The 22,547-nt window shown below is 46.9% G+C and overlaps 1 protein-coding gene across 2 annotated transcripts in view; it reads left to right on the top strand.

Moving 5' to 3' along the window:
- CARS1 (cysteinyl-tRNA synthetase 1) overlaps window positions 1–22,547 on the top strand; it is a 63,268-nt gene that overhangs the window by 5,466 nt on the left and 35,255 nt on the right. The window contains exons 2-14 of one of the 2 annotated variants that reach the window (XM_040328036.1): window positions 2,451–2,696; window positions 4,857–4,948; window positions 6,771–6,859; window positions 9,665–9,761; window positions 11,145–11,243; window positions 12,037–12,186; window positions 14,110–14,250; window positions 16,489–16,577; window positions 17,371–17,492; window positions 17,589–17,701; window positions 20,928–21,056; window positions 21,143–21,272; window positions 22,253–22,356. In XM_040328036.1, coding sequence (XP_040183970.1) covers window positions 2,451–2,696; window positions 4,857–4,948; window positions 6,771–6,859; window positions 9,665–9,761; window positions 11,145–11,243; window positions 12,037–12,186; window positions 14,110–14,250; window positions 16,489–16,577; window positions 17,371–17,492; window positions 17,589–17,701; window positions 20,928–21,056; window positions 21,143–21,272; window positions 22,253–22,356 — 1,601 coding nt within the window. The remainder of the gene's footprint in view (window positions 1–2,450; window positions 2,697–4,856; window positions 4,949–6,770; window positions 6,860–9,664; window positions 9,762–11,144; window positions 11,244–12,036; window positions 12,187–14,109; window positions 14,251–16,488; window positions 16,578–17,370; window positions 17,493–17,588; window positions 17,702–20,927; window positions 21,057–21,142; window positions 21,273–22,252; window positions 22,357–22,547) is intronic. The other variant, XM_040328037.1, reaches the window with a different exon arrangement.

Raw genomic sequence — 22,547 nt, 5'->3', positions numbered from 1 at the left:
CTGTACTGTGGGCGGCTGGTGATTGATCTGCTGTATAGCTGATTGCAGGCTCTGAGCAACAGAACAGATGTATAGTAATTCTTACACTATATGTAACCGCTTCAATACCGGACACTTTACCCCCTTCCTGCCAAGGCCAATTTTCAGCGCTTTCACACTTTGAATGACAATTACACGGTCATGCAACACTGACTGTACCCATAAAAAAATCTTATTATGTAATTGTTCTCCTTCGCTGATGTGCACTGTTGAGGCTGCCCTGATGTTGAGGCGTCCCCGACGTGGGCGGCGTTGAGGTGGGCCCGCGTAGAGGCGTGCCCCCGAGGTGGGGCCCGCGTAGAGGCGTCCCCGAGGTGGGGCCCGCGTAGAGGCGTCCCCGTGGTGGGGCCCGCGTAGAGGCGTCCCCGTGGTGGGGCCCGCGTAGAGGCGTCCCCGTGGTGGGGCCCGCGTAGAGGCGTCCCCGTGGTGGGGCCCGCGTAGAGGCGTCCCCGTGGTGGGGCCCGCGTAGAGGCGTCCCCGTGGTGGGGCCCGCGTAGAGGCGTCCCCGTGGTGGGGCCCGCGTAGAGGCGTCCCCGTGGTGGGGCCCGCGTAGAGGCGTCCCCGTGGTGGGGCCCCGTAGAGGCGTCCCCGTGGTGGGCCCCCGTAGAGGCGTCCCCGAGGTGGGCGCCGTAGGGGCGTTCGTGACGCGGGCCCTGTTGAGGCGTCCCTGACGTCCCTAATTGCACACAGCTGATCACATGGTAAAGGGCCGCTGTGATTGGCCATTTACCTTGATTACAGTGTGCACCGGATGCACACCGCAATGGGCAGTGCAGGGGGCGTGGTTCTGGAAGGACATCAATAGACGCCCTCCCAGAACTGGACAACCGCACTGTAGCCGTCACTTGGCTATAGCACATCGGCAAGTGATTTAAAGTGCTTGTAAAGGTGAAAATTTTAAAATAACAAACATGTCATACTTGCCGCTCTGTGTAATGGTTTTGTAATGATGAGTGCCCCTATAGGAAGCGGCTTGCTATGGCCCCCCCCCCCCCCCCGTTATCGCCCCTTTTTGTGATACTTCACCCCCATGAGGTGGGTTTAATTGACCCCTGATGTCTCCATAAAGTGTACATGTCACCTCCTCAAAGCTATCACAAGGGGGTTTATTCACCCCCCTGTGATAGAAATAAAGTAAAAAAAAAGTGTAAACAAAAATAAATAAAATAAAAGTAATTACAAAAATTCAAAAGCACCCCCATCTACCGCACATACATGCAAACAGGTCCTGCACACGTATGTGAACGGTGATTGTACCACACATGCGAGGTATCACCGCGAACACACAGGTCCTGCACACGTATGTGAACGGTGATTGTACCACACATGCGAGGTATCACCGCGAACACACAGGTCCTGCACACGTATGTGAACGGTGATTGTACCACACATGTGGGGGTATCACCGCGAACACACAGGTCCTGCACACGTATGTGAACGGTGATTGTACCACACATGTGGGGGTATCACCGCGAACACACAGGTCCTGCACACGTATGTGAACGGTGATTGTACCACACATGTGGGGGTATCACCGCGAACACACAGGTCCTGCACACGTATGTGAACGGTGATTGTACCACACATGCGAGGTATCACCGCGAACACACAGGTCCTGCACACGTATGTGAACGGTGATTGTACCACACATGCGAGGTATCACCGCGAACACACAGGTCCTGCACACGTATGTGAACGGAGATTGTACCACACATGTGAGGTATCACCGCGAACACACAGGTCCTGCACACGTATGTGAACGGAGATTGTACCACACATGTGAGGTATCACCGCGAACACACAGGTCGTGCACACGTATGTGAACGGAGATTGTACCACACATGTGAGGTATCACCGCGAACACACAGGTCCTGCACACGTATGTGAACGGTGATTGTACCACACATGCGAGGTATCACCGCGAACACACAGGTCCTGCACACGTATGTGAACGGAGATTGTACCACACATGTGAGGTATCACCGCGAACACACAGGTCGTGCACACGTATGTGAACGGAGATTGTACCACACATGTGAGGTATCACCGCGAACACACAGGTCCTGCACACGTATGTGAACGGTGATTGTACCACACATGCGAGGTATCACCGCGAACACACAGGTCCTGCACACGTATGTGAACAGTGATTGTACCACACATGTGAGGTATCACCGCGAACGTCGGAGTGAGAGCCATAATTCTTGTGTATAAATCATGGGTAAATCTAAACTGATCAGGCAGACTGAAACCCGGACACCCGGATTCATAACCCGGACTGCCAGGGGGAATCCTGTACAGGTGGCAACCCTAACTCATGGTGGCATGATTGGACGGCTGACATTACTTGGAACGGTGCCTGCTGTTGCGGTTCTTGCCTGTGTACTGAATGCCGTGTAACTCTCTTACAGCTCTGAGCTACCAGTCCATTCTGAACATTAGAGACCAGAAGGCCCGGCTGTCCGCGTTGCACGACTACCTCAGCTTCCGTAGTTACATCCAGGGCTACACTTTCTCTCAGGCCGACGTAGAGGTGTTCAGGCAGCTGGCAGAACCCCCTCCGGACCATTACTTCCACGTAGTTCGATGGTACAGGCACATAGCGGCGATCTCGCCTGATGCCACAGCACAGAGCACTTCAAATAACGCACACTCATGTGAGTAACCCGTGTGTTGGCATGCCTGTGTGAGTAACCCGTGTGTTGGCATGCCTGTGTGAGCAATCTGTGTGCTGGCATGCCTGTGTGAGTAACCCGTGTGTTGGCACGCCTGTGTGAGTAACCCGTGTGCTGGCATGCCTGTGTGAGTAACCCGTGTGCTGGCATGCCTGTGTGAGTAACCCGTGTGCTGGCATGCCTGTGTGAGTAACCCGTGTGTTGGCACGCCTGTGTGAGTAACCCGTGTGCTGGCATGCCTGTGTGAGTAACCCGTGTGTTGGCACGCCTGTGTGAGTAACCCGTGTGTTGGCACGCCTGTGTGAGTAACCCGTGTATTGGCACGCCTGTGTGAGTAACCCGTGTTGTTGGCAAGCCTGTGTGAGTAACCTGTGTTGTTGGCACGCCTGTGTGCGTAACCCGTGTTGTTGGCACGCCTGTGTGCGTAACCCGTGTTGTTGGCACGCCTGTGTGCGTAACCCGTGTTGTTGGCACGCCTGTGTGCGTAACCCGTGTTGTTGGCACGCCTGTGTGCGTAACCCGTGTTGTTGGCACGCCTGTGTGAGTAACCCGTGTGTTGGCACGCCTGTGTGAGTAACCCGTGTTGTTGGCATGCCTGTGTGAGTAACCCGTGTGTTGGCATGCCTGTGTGAGTAACCCGTGTGTTGGCATGCCTGTGTGGGTAACCCGTGTGCTGGCATGCCTGTGTGGGTAACCCGTGTGCTGGTATGCCTGTGTGGGTAACCCGTGTGCTGGCATGCCTGTGTGAGTAACCCGTGTGCTGGCATGCCTGTGTGAGTAACCTGTGTGCTGGCATGCCTGTGTGAGTAACCCGTGTGTTGGCACGCCTGTGTGAGTAACCTGTGTTGTTGGCACGCCTGTGTGAGTAACACGTGTTGTTGGCACGCCTGTGTGAGTAACACGTGTTGTTGGCACGCCTGTGTGAGTAACACGTGTTGTTGGCACGCCTGTGTGAGTAACCCGTGTTCTTGCATGCCTGTGTGAGTTACCCGTGTTGTTGGCATGCCTGTGTGAGTAACCCGTGTGTTGGCACGCCTGTGTGAGTAACCCGTGTTGTTGGCACGCCTGTGTGAGTAACACGTGTTGTTGGCTCGCCTGTGTGAGTAACCCGTGTGTTGGCATGCCTGTGTGAGTTACCCGTGTTGTTGGCATGCCTGTGTGGGTAACCCGTGTTGTTGGCATGCCTGTGTGGGTAACCCGTGTTGTTGGCACGCCTGTGTGAGTTACCCGTGTTGTTGGCATGCCTGTGTGGGTAACCCGTGTTGTTGGCATGCCTGTGTGGGTAACCCGTGTTGTTGGCACGCCTGTGTGAGTAACCCGTGTTGTTGGCACGCCTGCAAAAATATCTGTAACACATACACAGGCCTGACCAACAGGGGCGCTCACAGCAAAGGGGGGCGGTAACAATTGAGCTCCACAATAGGTATGCCCTCAAATCAGGAAGGGATATCATCATATGGAGAATAATTCAGCATTTCTTTTTTTAAGTTGTATAATTTAAAGTGGTTGTAAACCTCAGACATGAAATATGAATAAAGAATATCCCTCTATAGTTTATATTAGTCTCAATCCAAAGTGTCATTCCTGCCTGCTGCTTTGTTCCTCTGCATGGATCACTTCTGAAGAGTTTCCTTGACACCAAAAAAAAAAAAAAAAGGTGACAGGAGGGAGCTCCAGCACACAACCTGTAATTGACAGCCTCAGAGATGTATTTTAATACGGTGGACCTTTAACCACTTAAGACCCGGACCTTTAGGCAGCTAAAGGACCTGGCCAGTTTTTGTGATTCGGCACTGCGTCGCTTTAACTGACAATTGCGCGGTCGTGCGACGTGGCTCCCAAACAAAATTGGCGTCCTTTTTTCCCCACAAATAGAGCTTTCTTTTGGTGGTATTTGATCACCTCTGCGGTTTTTATTTTTTGCGCAATTAACAAAAATAGAGTGACAATTTTGAAAAAAAGCAATGTTTTTTACTTTTTGCTGTAATAAGGAGGGGGGACTGACGGGGGTTATAGCCCAAAAAAGCCCTGGGTCTCGTATTTCTCATTTATAGGCTATGTGTCTAGTACATCAAATGAAGATTTTACTTTGAAATGAAGTCACTGCGGCCATTATTTAACGCAGATATTTTTCTTTTGCAGGCAAAGGGAGACGTACACAACCTCTGTGGTCGCCCCCAGACGCATCAGAGCAACCCAAACTCCGCCTCTACAACAGTCTAACTCGGAATAAGGTGCAAAATGTTTGTGTGTGTTCTTAAAGCGTAACATTTTTTACAAGTCAAAGATTTGCGTGGTCTGACTCTTTACATTCACAATCAAACTATCTTTAGGAGTTTACCCTGATTGGACAGAGGGGGAGCCAATCGGCGGGTCCGGCAGACGTGATATTCGCCGGCCACCCGCGATCGTTCCCCAGAGAGGCAGAAGGGCCATCTGGCTATGTAAACAAGGCAGGTCGCTCTTCTGACAGGGGAGAACATGGAGATCTCTGTGTTTTCCCAGTCAGAACAACCCCCACACAGATAGCCATCACCCCTAGGGACACACTTTAACCCTTTGATCACCCCTGGTGTTAACCCCTTCCCTGCCAGGGTCATTAGTACAGTAACAGTGCATATTTTTTATAGCACTGATTCGACCTGTATTTGTATCACTGGTCCCCCCAAAAAAGTGTAATTTAGGTGTCCGATTTGTCCGCCGCAATGTAGCAGTCACCCTAAAAATCGCTGATCACTGCCGATACTAGGAAAATAAATTCCTTTTGTAGACGCGATAACTTTTGTGCAAGCCAATCAATATATACTTTATTGTGATATATATATATATATATATATATATATTTTTTTACCAAAAATATGTAGCAGAATACATATTGGCCTAAATTCATGAAGAAATTTTGGCCCAGATTCAGAGTGTGGGCGCACATTACGCCGCCGTATCGCAAACGGCGTAAGCCACGCCGCCGTAGCGCAGAGAAGCAAGCATTGAATTCAGAAAGCCAGTGCTCCCAACGCTGCGCCAGCGTGGCGTGGGATTCAAAGGCGTACGCCGGCGTAGGTGGAAGTGGGCGTGACCCCATGCAAATGATGGGCCGAGCGCCAGACAGATACGTATCACGAACTGCGCATGCGCCGTGACGTGGACGCATCACCCTGCGCCTGCTCACAACCACGTCGGAAAAACTGCCTAAACTACGCCGGATCACTGTGTACGTCGTGAACGTAACCTACGCCCAGCCAGACACACGTCCAACGTAAAATACGCCGGCTTGTGTTCCCTGGTGCAGACCTTTGCATGTCTGCTGCTGGGTTGCACCTCCTTTATGGGGCATAACTTTACGCCGGACGTACAACTTACGCGCACCTCTCGTAGCCTGCGTCGGGCGCACGCAGGTTCGCAAATCGCCATATTTCCCTCATTTGCATGTTTGAATGGCTAATCAATGGGAGCGGCACCATGCACCCAGCCTAAATGTGCGCCACACGGGGTGTAGCCTGGTTTTAGACGCATATCTGTTTGTGGGTCTTGCGCACAGATACGACGGCGCACATTTGCACTTACGTTGGCGTTACCTGTTATACGTCGGCGTAAGTGCTTTGTGAATCTGGGCCTTTGAGTTTAAAAATCAAAAAATGTATTGGATATGTACTATAGCAAAATTGTCGCTCTTTTTTTGTTTATAGTGCCAAAACTAACCGCAGAGGTGATCAAATATCACCAAGAGAAAACTCTATTTGTGTGTGGGGGGGGGGAAGACATACATTTATTTAGGTACATCGTCGCACGACCGCGCAATTGTCAGTTAAAGTAACCCAAATACCCTTACTAAAAATGGGATGGTCATGAAAGGGGGGGGGGGTAAAACTTTCCGGGGCTGAAGTGGTTACCATGCAGAGCTGCACCATATTTTGCATTCTCCAGTTTTAGTAAACCAACCCCATTATATTGCTCCAAATCAAACTTGCTCTTTGCTCCAACTCCTGTTTTTTTCATTTCTGTTCGATATCTTAAGGGAAGAGCTAAAGTGAACATTTGCTTTTATTTCTCCCATAGGAAGTGTTTGTTCCACAAAATGGCAAAAAGGTCACATGGTATTGCTGCGGACCCACTGTATATGACGCCTCACACATGGGACATGCAAGGTATGGATCCGAGCCACTTGCATGGTTTTTAGAATCTTACAGGATTGCTAAAATTGCATGTAGTTTGTGGTCTGTCTGCAGTTATCCTCACCTGCAAACCTAAAAAACATGCGCTTACACACGCTGTTAGAAGACATTCTGTGCCTCATTCCCTTAGAAGTGACTGCAACACCAAAGGTTTAGGAAGCCAAGAGTACGGATTTCATACAGAAGCTCAGTGAGAACAAGCCGACATGTTTCAGGGGCTGTTACCGGTTTCCCACGAAAATAAGACCTAGCGTGATTTTCTGGGATGGCTGCAATATAAGCCCTACCCTGAGAATAAGGCCTAGTAAAGGTCCTTGTAAAATCATGTAATCCGTTATGTAAAAATATTATATACTGTGCAGTGTGTCTCCTTGTGTAACTTTATTGTGGAAAATACCTTATGTACTGTGCTTCTTGGCGCTCACGTGACCCGCCGGAGCTCTTCTCTCTTCCTGGCCGATGTTGGCAGTCCCTCCCTCTGCAGTGCTCGGAGCGGGCAGACGTCAGTACGGATCGGGGCCCCTTCCTCTGCAGTGCTTGGAGCAAGCTGACTTTGGCGAGCCCTGCAGAGGAAGGGGCCAACATCCCTGCTAACTTCAGTCCGCTCCGAGCACTGCAGAGGAAGTGGCCAAGATCCGCTAACTTCAGTCCGCTCTGAGCACTGCAGAGGAAGGGGCCAAGATCCCGCTAACTTCAGCCCGCTCCGAGCACTGCAGAGGAAGGGGCCAAGATCCCTGCTAACTTCAGCATGCTCTGAGCACTGCAGAGGAAGGGGCCAAGATCCCGCTAACTTCAGCCCGCTCCGAGCACTGCAGAGGAAGGGGCCAAGATCCCACTAACTTCAGCCCGCTCCGAGCACTGCAGAGGAAGGGGCCAAGATCCTGCTAACTTCAGCCCGCTCCGAGCACTGCAGAGGAAGGGGCCAAGATCCCTGCTAACTTCAGCATGCTCTGAGCACTGCAGAGGAAGGGGCCAAGATCCCGCTAACTTCAGCCCGCTCCGAGCACTGCAGAGGAAGGGGCCAAGATCCCGCTAACTTCAGCCCGCTCCGAGCACTGCAGAGGAAGGGGCCAAGATCCTGCTAACTTCAGCCCACTCCGAGCACTGCAGAGGAAGGGGCCAAGATCCTGCTAACTTCAGCCCACTCCGAGCACTGCAGAGGAAGGGGCCAAGATCCTGCTAACTTCAGCCCACTCCGAGCACTGCAGAGGAAGGGGCCAAGATCCTGCTAACTTCAGCCCACTCCGAGCACTGCAGAGGAAGGGGCCAAGATCCCGCTAACTTCAGCCCACTCCGAGCACTGCAGAGGAAGGGGCCAAGATCCCGCTAACTTCAGCCCACTCCGAGCACTGCAGAGGAAGGGGCCAAGATCCCGCTAACTTCAGCCCGCTCCGAGCACTGCAGAGGAAGGGGCCAAGATCCCGCTAACTTCAGCCCGCTCCGAGCACTGCAGAGGAAGGGGCCAAGATCCCACTGACGTCAGCCCGCTCTGAACACTGCAGGATCTTGGCCTCTTCCTCTGCAGTGCTCGTAGCGGACTGACGTCAGTTGGGATCTCGGGCCCCTTCCTCTGCAGTGCTCTAAGCAGGCTAACGTCAACAGGGATCTTGGTCCCTCCCTCTGCAGTGCTCAGAGCAGGCTGACATCAGCGGGAATCTCTGCCACTTCCTCTGCTTTGCTCTGAGTGGCTGACATCAGCGCTGATCTCGGCCTCTTCCTCTGCAGTGCTCGGAGCGGGCTGACATCAGTGGTGATCTCGGCCCCTTCCTCTGCAGTGCTCAGGGAGAGCTGACGTCTGCTGGGATCTCGGCCCCTTCCTCTGCAGTGCTCAGAGTTGCTGATGTCATCGGTGATCTTGGCCCCTTCCTCTGCAGTGCTCAGTGTTGCTGACGTCAGTGGTGATCTCTGCCCCTTCCTCTGCAGTGCTCAGGGAGAGCTGACGTCTGCTGGGATCTCGGCCCCTTCCTCTGCAGTGTTCAGAGCAGGCTGACGTCACCAGGGGTTTTGGCCCCTCCCTCTGCAGTGCTCGGAGCTCTGTCGGGTCACGTGAGCGCCCAGTGGCGCTGTAAATAAGGGATTTTCCACAATAAAGTTACTCAAGGGACACACTGCACATTATATAATCTTTTTACAGAATGGATTACATAATTTTACAAGGACTTTAAGGTTTATTTTTGGGATTACAGAATTTCATAATGCGGCTGAGCTGACACGGGGAGAGGGGAGAGAAGACAGGGGACACGGGAACTTTTCTGTACATAAATAAATAAGACATCCCCTGAAAATAAGCCCTAGTGTGTTTTCTGTAGCCAAAATTAATATAAGACCCGGTCTTATCTTCAGGGATGCACGGTACATTCCCCGCCTACATCATGGCTTCAAGTGATGGTTTGGATTGAGTGATGAACTCATAAGGGTTAATGTTTAATCCCTCTCTATATTTTGCCTTCCCTGTTTTTTCCTTTGCCCCCTCATTATCCCATACTTACATCTCAGCCAATCAGAGGAAACCTTATACGCATTGATAATAATACAGAGCTCTCCTGAATTCTGTATTCATGCCGACTTGATTTTGTTTGACAGCAAACAGGAAGTCACCCATAGTGCTGCAGAACACAGCGCCACACACTGGATGCAGCTGATACTACAACATTATGATACATCGGTCACATCACTTAGCAATGGAAATAGCTGGAAGATTCTTCTTTGGACTGTCACATGACCTCTGAAGTCACTGCATCATCTTTTATACACTTTTTGTTTTGGGCTTTCTTTCAGGTCCTATATTTCTTTTGATATCCTGCGAAGAGTTTTAAAGGACTATTTTAAATATGATGTTTTTTACTGCATGAATATCACAGATATAGATGATAAGGTGAGTACTTTATTTATCTTGTGTCTAAAGGGATTTATATGACCTGACGGTGGGGGAACAATTGTAAAATTAAGCGTTTTATAGAAATAATTATTAACAGTTTTATAAATTCTAAAATGTTATTTTATTTATTTATAATGTATATGTGTAGCGCTTACACAATGTCAATCGTAACAAAAAATATTGAAATACATTTTACAAATAAATGTGTCATTCAAATAAACGACAACAGGACATTTATAAATAACAAATGTGCATCAATTGGGTGTTAGATGACAAAAGTAAGAAATATATAATAAAGTCCATAAGTGATGAAATTCCACCACGTGAATGAGTGAAGAAATGTCAAAGCATCAATTCGTGACTTCTTCCGTGTATAGTAATGACCCGCCACCAGAAAGAATGCAGGCTTACCAGAGCAAATGGACTTAAAGCGGGGCTACAGTATGCTGGTCTTTATTTTTTTATCCCCGTACTCACTGTGCAATCGTAGATAAAAGATTACGACTCCCAGCGGGGAATGGGCGTTTCTATGGAGAGAGAAGGTGATTGACGGCCGGCTCTGGCACGTCACGCTTCTCCGGAAATAGCCGAAATGTGCGCAGGCGCCGAAATGTGCGCAGGCGCCGAAATGTGCGCAGGCGCCGTATAGCGCCGTGAAGAGCCGAGACCTGTTCCGGCTGTCTTCGGGGAGCGTGACGTTCCAGAGCCGGCCGTCAATCACCTTCCCTCTCCATAGGAACGCCCATTCCCCGCGGGGAGTCGTAATCTTCTATCTACGAGTGCACAGTGAGTACGGGGATAAAAAAATAAAGACAGGCATACTGTAGCTCGCGCTACTATGCCTCATTTTATGCTAAAAAGATGTTAATAAGGGTGAACCACCGCTTTAAGGGGACATACGTCCCCGAAAGTCGGAACAGGCTTGTATGAAGTACAATCACAAACGGTAGCTGGAAGGATTGTGGTTTAGATGGACATCATAACCTCTGATAAGCGATGATTAGAATATAGCAAGACCTGTGATGGAGGATTGGGTCCCCGAACTGGTTTCTCAAGTGATGTCAATGTTGTAAAGAGATGGGAAAGAAAAGTGGCCACATAGCGTAATCTTGTTTAAATAAATAAAAAGATTTATTGCAGCTATTGCACTTACATGTAGCTGGAATATCACACGTTTTATATATACAAAGTGAGGCGGCAGTGGAGTCCTTCCGACGCGTTTTGTGTCACTTCTCCAGACAAAGTGTTGTGACGGGAAATGCGTGTCATAGTATACCGGGCCATAGTCTATTTTACATGTATTATTACTTGATCTATTTTTTGTTTTCTTTTGAACTTCTGTGAAATACATTTGTTTTCTGCCTTTCTTTAAATATGCAGATAATTAAACGAGCCAGACAGAACTATTTGCTCCAGCAGTACGAAGAGAAGCAGCCTCAACCGGATGCCTTACTGAAGGATGTGAAGACCGCCCTGGTGGTATGTGCCAAGTGTTCTGCAGCTGCTGTTTCTGGGGTTATGTGCAGAATTCTCACCCTACATACATGTCTCTTGAAGGCAAATGGCACAGAACCTCTGCTGATATTTCCTCTAGTGTGGTTAGTAGTTTAAAGTATCAATCTGGGGGAAAATGTGCAGAACATCTCTGCATCACATGTAGATTTCCCCATATCCCTGTAAAAATGCTGCAAAGTACAGAAAAAATTCCTGGGGATGCTGCCAGATATCCAGTAAGCTCCTGACTGACTCCCTGTTGGCTGATCATGCTGCCTCTCCTGCGCTGAAATCCCAAGCTGTGTTGTCAGTCCTGTCTGAGTTCTCACCTGCTGGACTACAGAACTCCTATCCTCATCCTTTTTTTTTTTTTTTATCCCTCTTCCACATGCATACATTGATTTCTTTCCCAGCAAAACAAAGCTGTTGCCTTGAATAAAAAAAAAAAAAAAACTGCCCACACGCTGTTTGTAGGTTGGGAAGGAGGCTGTTGTGCTGGATCATGTACTAGGTATGTGATTCAGCATAGTAGAGACACCTTTCCACTGTTTATTCAAGGGATATACGGTTGGCAAGCAGACAAGCACTATATTTTCTTTATTGTACACCACGGGGCTCTGTGTCCCGAGGTGTACTCCAAGAAAAGGATTTTTACAGGTAAGCCATTTTAAAAATCCTGTTATTGTCTCCAGATTTTATAGAAACATGCTTTTAATTGGTAAGAGGCATAGAGATCATGTTTTTTTTTTTTTTTTGTTGTATCATTGTGTCAATGCAGCCATTTGTGCAAAAGCTGAGTGAGACGACCGATCCAGACAAGAAGCAGATGCTGGAGAAGATCCAGAATGCAGTGACGGCTGCCATCCATCCTCTGGAAGAAGCGATTAGTAAATCGGCCCGTCCTGAGGATATTCAGAGCTCTGCACAGGTGAGTCTGTGTTTTTTTTTTTTTTTTTAGGGTAACGAACGCTTTAGACTGGGTTCACACTGAGGCACGGAGCAGTTTACAACAGGGGTCCGGTGCATCTCTGTTCACCATTTCAGGTCCGATTTCAGTCTGAATTTTTGGCTGAACTTGGACCTGAAATGGACCAGAAGATGCACCAGAGACACTCCATAGAGAGCCGGCCACAATCTCCTGACATGCAAATTGTATGCAGAGAAATCGCTGCATCCAATTGGCAATAGTGGCCTGGATTCAAGAAGCAATTGCGCCTGCGTAACCATAGGTTACACAGCGCAATTGCTTACTTGCCCCGGCGTAACAAATGCTCCTGATTCAGGAACCTCGTTACGCCGACTGCAGCCTAAGATATGCCCAGCATAAGGCTCTTATGCCCGCATATCTTAGGCTGCATTCTTGCGATGGCCGCTAGGTGGCGTTCCCGTTGTGCTCAGCGTATAGTATGCAAATTGCATACTAACGCCGATTCACAACGTTACGCGAGCCCTGCGTACGCAGTTTACGTCGTTTCTGTACGGCGTTTTTCGCGTATGGCTGCCCCTGCTATTAGCAGGGGCAGCCAATGTTACGTATACCCGTCGTTCCCGCGTCGCGAAATTTCAAATTTACGTAGTTTGCGTTAGTGAATGGCGCTGGACGCCATTCACGTTCACTTTGAAGCAAATGACGTCCTTGCGACGCCATTTGCCGCAATGCACGTCGGGAAAGTTTCCCGACGGAGCATGCGCTCTACGATCGGCGCGGGAACGCGCCTTATTTAAATGATTCCCGCCCCCTACTCATTCTAAGTAGCACTGCAGCAGAATACAGCCTGATGCTGACCATTTCTTCATTGTGTGTCTGCTTAGAATGAAAATCTACATGATAGATTTGTTTCAGAACTTTGCTAATTTTACTTGGTTGCCTGCCCAGGAATGCAGGCACTGAGGTTGCAAACACACAGAAGTATTTCTGCATAGACTTTGCTAAATGCAGTAAAACCTTGGATTGCGAGGATAATTCGTTCCAGATACATGCTTGTAATCCAAAGCACTTGTATATCAAAGCATTTTTTTACAGGGTATAAAAGAGAAGAGAGGCGCCTCTAAGTGTAGCAAAAAGTTGCTAAATGTTGTACCTTCATTAAATGTAACCATATTGCTACACTTAGAGGCTCCTCTCTTCTTTTTTTATACTCAGTTGTGACATGACGCTACTCTTATATCAAGACATCGCTTGTATATCAAGGCAAAATGTATTAAAACAAAACGCTGTCAAACCAAGTTACTCTCAAACTAAGGATTTACTGTAATAGGCAACCTGATTTGCTTCCAATTGTGTTACTAATTTGCTTCATAATCCCCCACCTCGCTGTAGTAAACATAACAGGATGTGAGCTGGATGCTTGATTGGTGTGGAGTTCTGTGTAATGTTCTTTTTACCAAAAATATGTAGAATACGTATCGGCCTAAACTGAGAAAAAAAATTGTTTTTTTAAAAAAAAAATGGGATATTTATTATAGCAAAAAGTAAAACATATTGTGGTTTTTTTTTTTCAAAATTGTCGCTCTTTTTGTTTATAGCGCAAAAAATAAAAACCGCAGAGGTGATCAAATACCACCAAAAGAAAGCTCTATTTGTGGGAAAAAAAGGACGCCAATTTTGTTTGGGAGGCACATCGCACGACCGCGCAATTTTAATTTAAAGCGACGCAGTGCTGAAAGCTGAAATTTCGCCTGGGCAGGAAGGGGGGTATATGTGCCCAGTAAGCAAGTGGTTAAAAAAAGATCTTGGTTGTTTGGTAGTCAACAAATTAACCCTTATTAGTCTCCAGTGAGTGATATGTGTATATATTTTCCTATTGGACTCTATTGTAATAGGTAGCATTTTCTTTTCTATGTAATGTAGATTTTACTGAAGGAATCAGCAGATTTGCTCTCGGATTGGCTGGATGCCCAAAAAGGAGCAGAAGTGACGGACAACTCTATTTTCACCGCGCTGCCCAAATTCTGGGAAGGAGACTACCACCAGGACATGGATGCGCTGAATGTGAGTAAAGTTCTATTTGTCAGGATATTTCCCGGCATATTATTATATACACATGTATATCATGTGCTATATTGGAAATGCTGGTATTGGTATTTTCTCCCTTGATTGCTGCAGGGAATTGAGATTGTAAATTTACTAAAATTGGAGAGTGCAAAATCTGGTGCAGCTCTGCATAGAAACCAATCAGCGTCCAGGTTGTATTGCCAAAGCTTAAAGGGGTTGTAAAGCTTCGTGTTTTTGCATAGGATGCATGAAGGTGAAAAAACACCTTGCAGTCAAAGCCCCCCTAACCCCCTAGCCCCCGTTTTACTTACCCGAGACTCGAATCTTTGGGTGCGATCCCGCATTGCTTTCACAGAGCTCTAGTCGGCTCTTTATTGGATGATTGATAGCAGCGCAGCCATTGGCTCCCGCTGCTGTCAATCAAATCAATGACTCGACGGGGGCGGAGCCCAGTCATACACTTGGTGGCTATGGCCGCCGAGTGTATCACACAGGAGTGCACCCGCAAGGTAACCCCATCGGGAGAGCGCTTCCCAGAGGGGGTTAGCTCTTGCGGGGAGGAGCTGTGAGAGCCGCTGTGGGACCCCAGAAGAGGAGGATCGGGGCCACTCTGTGCAAAACAAACTGCACAGTGGAGGTAAGTATGACATGTTTGTTTAAAAAAAAAAAAAAACGATACAATCACTTCAATTGAACAAGCTGAAGTTAGAAACTGGCTACCATGCAGAGCTGCACCAGCTTTTGCGCTCTCCAGTTTTAGTAAATCAACCCCCCAGTCTACCTACTGATCAAATGTACAGCCTGGCTGTCATATGCTGTTGGCCGATTGACTTTTTGCTGAGTGACCCTGAACCTGAGCCCAGGATAATGCACACTAGTGTGTTCTCTGAGCCCCGCCCCCTCTGTAGTTCTTATAGTGGTAGGTTGCAGAGTACAAAATGTAAGTAGTCAGATATAAATTAAGTTCATGGTAAACTGAAAGGACTTTCCTGACTATTGGCACAGTTGCAATGTTTCCAGAGTACCATTGTCATTAAGGATCAGTTTACATATAGGCAAATCAAATGCATTTTTAACCGCATTCGATTTGCATAACCTGTAAATCGGACCGGCTTACAATGGAACCGGTTCACACATATCCGGGGCGGCCGCGGTCCATTTTTAAAAAGGGTCCTGTGCGATTTTGGGTCTGATTTAGGAGCGAATTCAAGTAAAAATTTGCACCTGAACCGTGGAACAAAACTGCACCGAACGCTGGACCTCAAACCGCAGCCAGACATGTGTGAGGATTTGTGCCTCAGAGGTCAAATCATTATATTGTATGGGAGTTACAGATATAGAACTGGTCAACAGGACCATTGGGTTGCTATTGATATTCAAACACAGTCTGGCCACTGTCTGTCTTTCACTTCTGTGGAAAGGGCTAGTGAGGAATATTAGTCTGGTGGATGTTGGGCTTCATGTCTGGGAATGCTCAGAGCTCTTCAAGTAAATCTGGCGGGTAAAGCAGCAGGTTTGCTTTAATCCAGGGGTCTCAAACTGGCGGCCCTCTAGCTGTTGAGGCATTGCAAGGCTGATGGTTACAAGCATGACTCACACAGGCAGAGGCATGATGGGAATTGTAGTTTCACAACAGCTGGAGGGGCACCAGTTTGAGACCCGTGTATTCCCCCTCCCCATGTATGTACCTTTTCTTCGCTCCCCATTCAACACTGGTAGCTAAAGGAAATTCTGTGATCTTCTGGGTGCAGAGCGTGTGACTCCCTCCTTGTGACAGCGCTGGCCATCCATAGTCCTGGGTAAGCTGATTCCAATGGTTTGTATCTTACACAGGACTGTCCTTTTACTTCCAGTGACTGATGTGAAGGAATGAGGGACGATGTGTATGCACTGCTGGGGAAATATGCTCTAAAACTAAAGTAAACCTATTGATCTGCCCTTCATGGCCAATGCAAAGGTTCACTTTAGGGACGGGAATGCTCACTAACTTGCATTAAAAAAAGATGTATGTACTTACCTAATTTCATCCCCTGTGTCACCCATCTGGGAAATCTGGGAGCGGTGATATCAGCCACTCTCCCCTGCATCTCCCACTGGAGGGGGCATTTTTAAGCCTTGTTATGTTTGTGCTGGAATACGAAATATTATAGTATTTAAAGGGGTTTTACATTTACGTGAAAACTGAATGTAAAGCTATTTAAAATATTCTATTACTTTTTCCTTTTTTTTTGTCAGGTTCAACCGGCAGATGTTCTCACACGGGTTAGTGAATATGTGCCAGAAATTGTAGAATTTGTGCAGAGGATTGTGGAGAATAGTTATGGGTAAGCTTTCCTTCCTATTCCTGTCTGCCTACCGCTCGTGCCGTAGTGTAACTTTCTTTTTTCTTTTCTTTGTATCCTTTTTGTTCTCCTTTTTCTTTTTCACTTGGTTTATCACTTCCTTTTCTGCTTGCATCTTTTTCTTTCTTTCTTTCTCTCTCTCTCTCTCTCTCTCTCTCTCTCTCTCTCTCTCTCTCTCTCTCTCTCTCTCTCTCTCTCTCTCTCTCTCTCTCTCTCTCTCTCTCTCTCTCTCTCTCTCTCTCTCTCTCTCTCTCTCTCTCTCTCTCTCTCTCTCTCCCACCTCCCCCTCCATACTTGCGTGTTCTCTCTGTGCCTGTCTCTCTCTTTCTCCCCCCTCACTTGCGCGTTCTCTCTATGCGTGTGTCTCTCTCTCTCTCTCTCTCTCTCTCTCTCTCTCTCTCTCTCTCTCTCTCTCTCTCTCTCTCTCTCTCTCTCTCTCTCTCTCTCTCTCTCTCTCTCTCTCTCTCTCTCTCTCTGTCCCCCCCTTAATTGTGCGTTCTCTCTCTCTCTCTCTCTCTCTCTCTCTCTCTCTCCCCAATTCATTTGCTTGCTCCCCCCCCCTAATTCACTTGCGCGCTCTCTCTCCCCCCCTAATTCACTTGCACGCTCTCTCTCCCTCCTAATTCTCTCTCTCTCTCTCTTCCTCCCACCAGGCCCCTCTCTCTCTCTCTCTCTCTCTCTCTCTCTCTCTCTCTCTCTCTCTCTCTCTCTCTCTCTCTCTCTCTCTCTCTCTCTCTCTCTCTCTCTCGTTTAAAAAAATCTTGTTCTCTTGCAGCTACGTGTCCAATGGCTCCGTCTACTTCAGCACAGCCAAGTTTCACGCCAGTGATAAACATTATTATGCCAAGTTGGTGCCGGAGGCCGTTGGTGATCAAAAAGCTCTTCAGGAGGGAGAAGGTAATAGAATTTTTTTCTATAAGTAAACACAAGTCTGTGGACTGTATCTGATCTCTGTGGTATAATGACCAAATGCGTTCTTCCTCATATATTAAGGTGACCTCAGCATTTCTGCTGATCGGTTAAGTGAGAAGCAGTCACCCAATGACTTTGCTCTATGGAAGGCCTCAAAACCCGGGGAGCCATCATGGGATTCTCCATGGGGAAAGGTAACATTAAAGAAAAAAATCTGTTTACTTCAACTATAAGATTAGCAGTATCAAAACAGGAGAAACATTCTTCTTGCACATATTTTTCTACAGTTGTGGGGCCTTTCAGGCCAAGTCTGATCATTGAAGGAGAGCAGGCTGAGTTCTCGGCATAGCTAGCTGTTTTATATATTGTAGCTTACTGTTCGTGGTGACTACATTGTTTTTTTTTTTTTTTTAAGCCTTTTTTTTTTTTTCATCTGGTGAGCTTGTCGGTAATACAGTTCCTGACCCGTGACAGCGCTCATTCACTTTACTGAAGGGAGTGGTGGTTGTCATGCAAGAAGCGGCTCTTATGATTTGGACTTCCTCTCCGTTATACAGCGGGCAGGGAAACTTGTAGTTTACAGATTAAGGCTGGGAAGGAAGATGATATTCTTTTGTGCTTTCCACTCCGTTTACAGAAAGTGATACGAAAGCTGCATTTCTGGCAAGATTAATGGGTAGTTTCTATACTGTAAATACTGTAATACTGAAAACGATGAGGTTGCCCCCTGCCACTCTGCATGTTGGGTGCTACATCACTGCGTTCTGTCCCGAGTGCTGAAGCTCAGAGTTCCAGTGCCGGCACCCCGCTGCTGCTCTACGTGTTTGGCACCATACAGTATTGCAGCTGTCCCCAGTGCTTCATTCCTTGGACATAGGTCAGGACAGAGTGATAATGCTAATGTGCACAGGGAGATTAGGGTGTGCCCAGGCACAACTGACACACCCTGTGCTCATGCCTGCGCCGTCAGTTTTTCAGGCATACCAGTTTAAACCCTCCGTTAAAAAATATAAGTGAGACGTCTGCGCTCACTGATGATAAAATAATGAATAAATAATAAAATACTGCGCTCCTCCCAAAGTGTGTGTCTACAGTGACTGCCAACACAACAAAGGATAATGTGACAAAATATGAAAACAAAGTGCAGCGCCACCATAGGAAAGACAAAAGAAATCCCGATGTAATAGGAATTCGTGGTAAGGTGAAACAACATCACAAAATAAAGTGATGTGTAATCACAAAAACAACATATCCATCAAAAATTACATATATAGCATATTAATCTCATTAGGAAATTTAATAGTGCAAATGTTCATAAGAAAAAAAAACTGTCCAGAAAAGTGATGATATGAAAAACATCAGATTTTTGCATGGAGAATAAGAAATAGTTCCTTTAACATTAATGTAGCTCATTCACACCCAGGAGTATATTCACCAACCGATCAAAAGGAAAAAAGAGGGTACTCTCTTACCGGATCTGGTGGACCCAACTCACTGTACGGCGGTGGATCTAACGAGCATAGACAATCAAACAACTGATTGGAACAAATCTGCTACCGATCTCCTTGCTTAGCGATAGGATGGAAATCTTTTGCGATGAATCGCTTGACGTGATAGGACAAAGCAATATTCAACCTTAACTGAACCTAATGAGTTCAAGGCATAGGAGAAAAAAAGGAAATGGAGAAACACCTCCTCATAGTGTAAAAAAGTTTAAAAATGTATTCCATAAAAATTCCATAAACAGGATATGACTCCAATGGAAAAGAACATCCACAAAATAAAAACTTGCGCAGTGTTGAAGTGGCTAGGGCCAATATATGTACCCGACCGGTTTCGTCTACTCAGACTTCCACTGGGACATGCACTTGCACTATTAAATTTCCTAATGAGATTAATATCCTATATATGTCATTTTTGATGGATATATTGTTTTTGTGATTACACGTCACTTTATTTTGTGATATTGTTTTACCTTACCACAAATTCCTATTACATTGGGATTTCTTTTGTCTTGCCTGTGGTGGTGCTGCACTTTGTTTTCAGTTAAAATAATGAAAACAAAGCAGCAACTGGTAAGTCAGTTAGAATCATTGGCCCAGATACAGTAAGCATTTAGCCGGCGCTCCCTCGCAATTTACGGAGCTACTGCTCCGTGAATCAAGGGCAGCGGCGCAAATTTGCGGGGGCGCAGGGCAAAATCGTTGCCCTGTGCCTCCACAAAAAAAGAGCAAATCTCTTTGAATCTGGGCCATTGTTTTACCGTATTTGCCAGCTAAAATGCTGGTTTTGGGATATACACACTGTATAAGACAACCCCTCACTGTGCCATTATGCCTGCCTCACTGTGCCATTATGCCTGCCTCACTGTGCCAGTATGCCTGCCTCGACGATCTTCCTACATTCTCCTGTTTGCAGAGTTTCTCAGGCTGCGGGCGTCCATTATTCAAAAGCCGCGCCTCCTCCTCAGGCTGTTCCATGATAGGCGGAACACTAATTTTCCCAGCAGAGCCTCTGTTCAGTGTTCCGCCTATCACGGATGTCCTCTCGTCCGAGGCCTAGGATGAGAAGGCATCCGTGATAGGCGGAACACTGAACAGAGGCTCTGCTGGGAAAATTAGTGTTCCGCCTATCACAGAACAGTCTGAGGAGGAGGCTGGGTTTTTGAATAATGGATGGCCGCCGTTTGACAGACAGGTACCCGGCGTATAAGACGACCACTGTCTTTTGGGGCATGATTTTAGATGCACAATACAGTATATCTGATTGCTTCCTGGCTACTGGTTTACTTTATTTGATCACTATACATATGAGCGAGCGCGGACCTCTCATTTCTATCGCCCATTGCTTTTCTAACCATACATTTGTGAGGTTTAGATTATTATGAAGGCCTATTGGTGACCGGTGCTCTTTACATCTCCCCTGTGAATGTTGGGTAGTCTTTGTAGTCTGTGATTTGCCGCCTCAGCCTGTTCTTGCGTCAGCGTTTTTCTTTTTTTTACATTGTTGAATTGCGGATTCCTTTGAAAAAGACCTGTGCCTATTGTGTGCAACCTTGTTCAGAATTGAAATACACGTAAACCTTTCATAGCCAGAAGTCAGGATGTACTGTGTTCGCCTTTTTCATTTTTTTTCTGAATAGCAATTTTAAATTAATTTTTTTTAAATGGACAACTCTTAGTACTCTTTATCTACCTCCTTTAATTTGATAATAATAATACATTTTATTCATAGTGCCCTTTTCATCAAAAGTTTTTAAAGTGCTACAAGTTAAAAATGAAATTTAGAAATAGCTTGAAATTGAATATGTGTAATAATGTTAACATAACATATTTATTTTAAAAAAAGAATACATTATTATGTACATTTTTGAATGTCTTTTGATTTAAATCTGCATCGGTGCTCCTCTTGTTTTGTAAGGGTCGTCCTGGGTGGCACATTGAGTGTTCAGCAATGGCGGGCTCCATCTTGGGAGAATCCATGGACATTCATGGAGGAGGGTTCGATCTACGCTTCCCCCATCATGACAATGAGCTGGCTCAGTCAGAGGTATGAAAAGATAAAGACAATATTAACAAGCTCTATTTGTTTTTCATCTTCTCTGTTTGTCTAAATCCACCTTTTATGTGTCTCAGGCATATTTCGACAATGACCATTGGGTACGTTACTTCCTCCATACGGGTCACCTGACCATCGCTGGCTGCAAAATGTCCAAATCTCTGAAGAACTTCATCACTATTAAAGATGCACTACAGAAAAATACAGGTACAGATACAGCAGTTCTGAGCGTTGTAGTCATGTTTAATCAGAGGTGCAGTGTTTATAAATGCTGCATTATTCATGCAAATGAGGGAGATACGCCAATTCACGTACGCGGTTTGCGTAAGTCGTACGCCGGCGTAAAGTTATTCCCCATATATGAGGCGCAACTCGCGCTAAGGTATGGACCAGGGAACACAGCCGTCGTTTACGTAGTACGTGAATAGGGCTGGGCGTAGGTTCCATTCACGTCGTAGGCAGTAATCCGTCGTATCTTAGGGAGTAGTTCCGACGTGATTCTGAGCATGCGCACAGGCATACGTCCACCGTTCGTTTTAAGTACTTGTATGGCACTCGGCCCATCATTTGCATGGGGTCACGCCTCATTAGCATGGCTCACGCCCACATGCACCTACGACAGCTTACGCCGAGGGAACCCAGCGCAGTTTGGGAGGCAAGTGCTTTGTGAATACTGTGCTTGCCTCTCTGCGCTACATCGGCGTAGCGTATATTAGATACGCTACGCCGGCATAAATATGCGCCATTGTATGTGAATCCGGGCCTAAATGTAAGCAGTGCTACATTTCAAATATTATGGAAGAATGCATTAGTTGGCTAGAGTTGGGCCTTAAAGCAGAAATAAATCCATCCATAAAACAGTTTAATTTCCGGCACGTGCCGGAAATGTAACACCATTGGTGGTGCTCTCAACCAATGGTGTCAAACCATCCAATGGCTGGTGTCATAACTGATCACATGTGCAGCATTATGGAAGTTGTAGATTAAACAGAGGTAAAGATGGCAGCTTCCTTGGCTGGAAACGATAGGGGGGTTACTTACACTTTAAATGTTATGGATGTCATGGGGGATGTGAAATTTAAGCCTCTAAAATCTGTTATCAACTGTGCTGACAGGAACTGGACTATGTGAGAAGAACATTACTCATTCCTGCAGAGAATAATGATGCAAACCATTTCCCTCCACAGCCCGACAGTTGCGTCTGGCGTTCCTCATGCACTCCTGGAAGGACACACTGGATTATTCACCTAACACTATGGAGTCTGCCGTCCAGTATGAAAAATTCATGAGTGTAAGTGAAATTTCCTAGAAGAGTTATTGGCCTCTGGGGTGAGTGCAGAGGTTTTTCTTAGTGGCGGGTACTTTGCATAAAACCGGTGTCATTGTTCTAGTGCAAACCTGGCCATTCATTATACAATTTTCTTACTCCATTTCCTGTACATTTAGGCTGTTTTTACACTGGGGCAGGGGGGGGCGTCGGCG

This window comes from Rana temporaria, chromosome 11, assembly GCF_905171775.1.
Source record: "Rana temporaria chromosome 11, aRanTem1.1, whole genome shotgun sequence".
NCBI classification, from domain to species: Eukaryota; Metazoa; Chordata; class Amphibia; order Anura; family Ranidae; genus Rana; species Rana temporaria.
The sequence above is the reverse complement of the archived record's forward strand: the minus strand, read 5'-3'. Positions and strand labels throughout refer to the sequence as shown.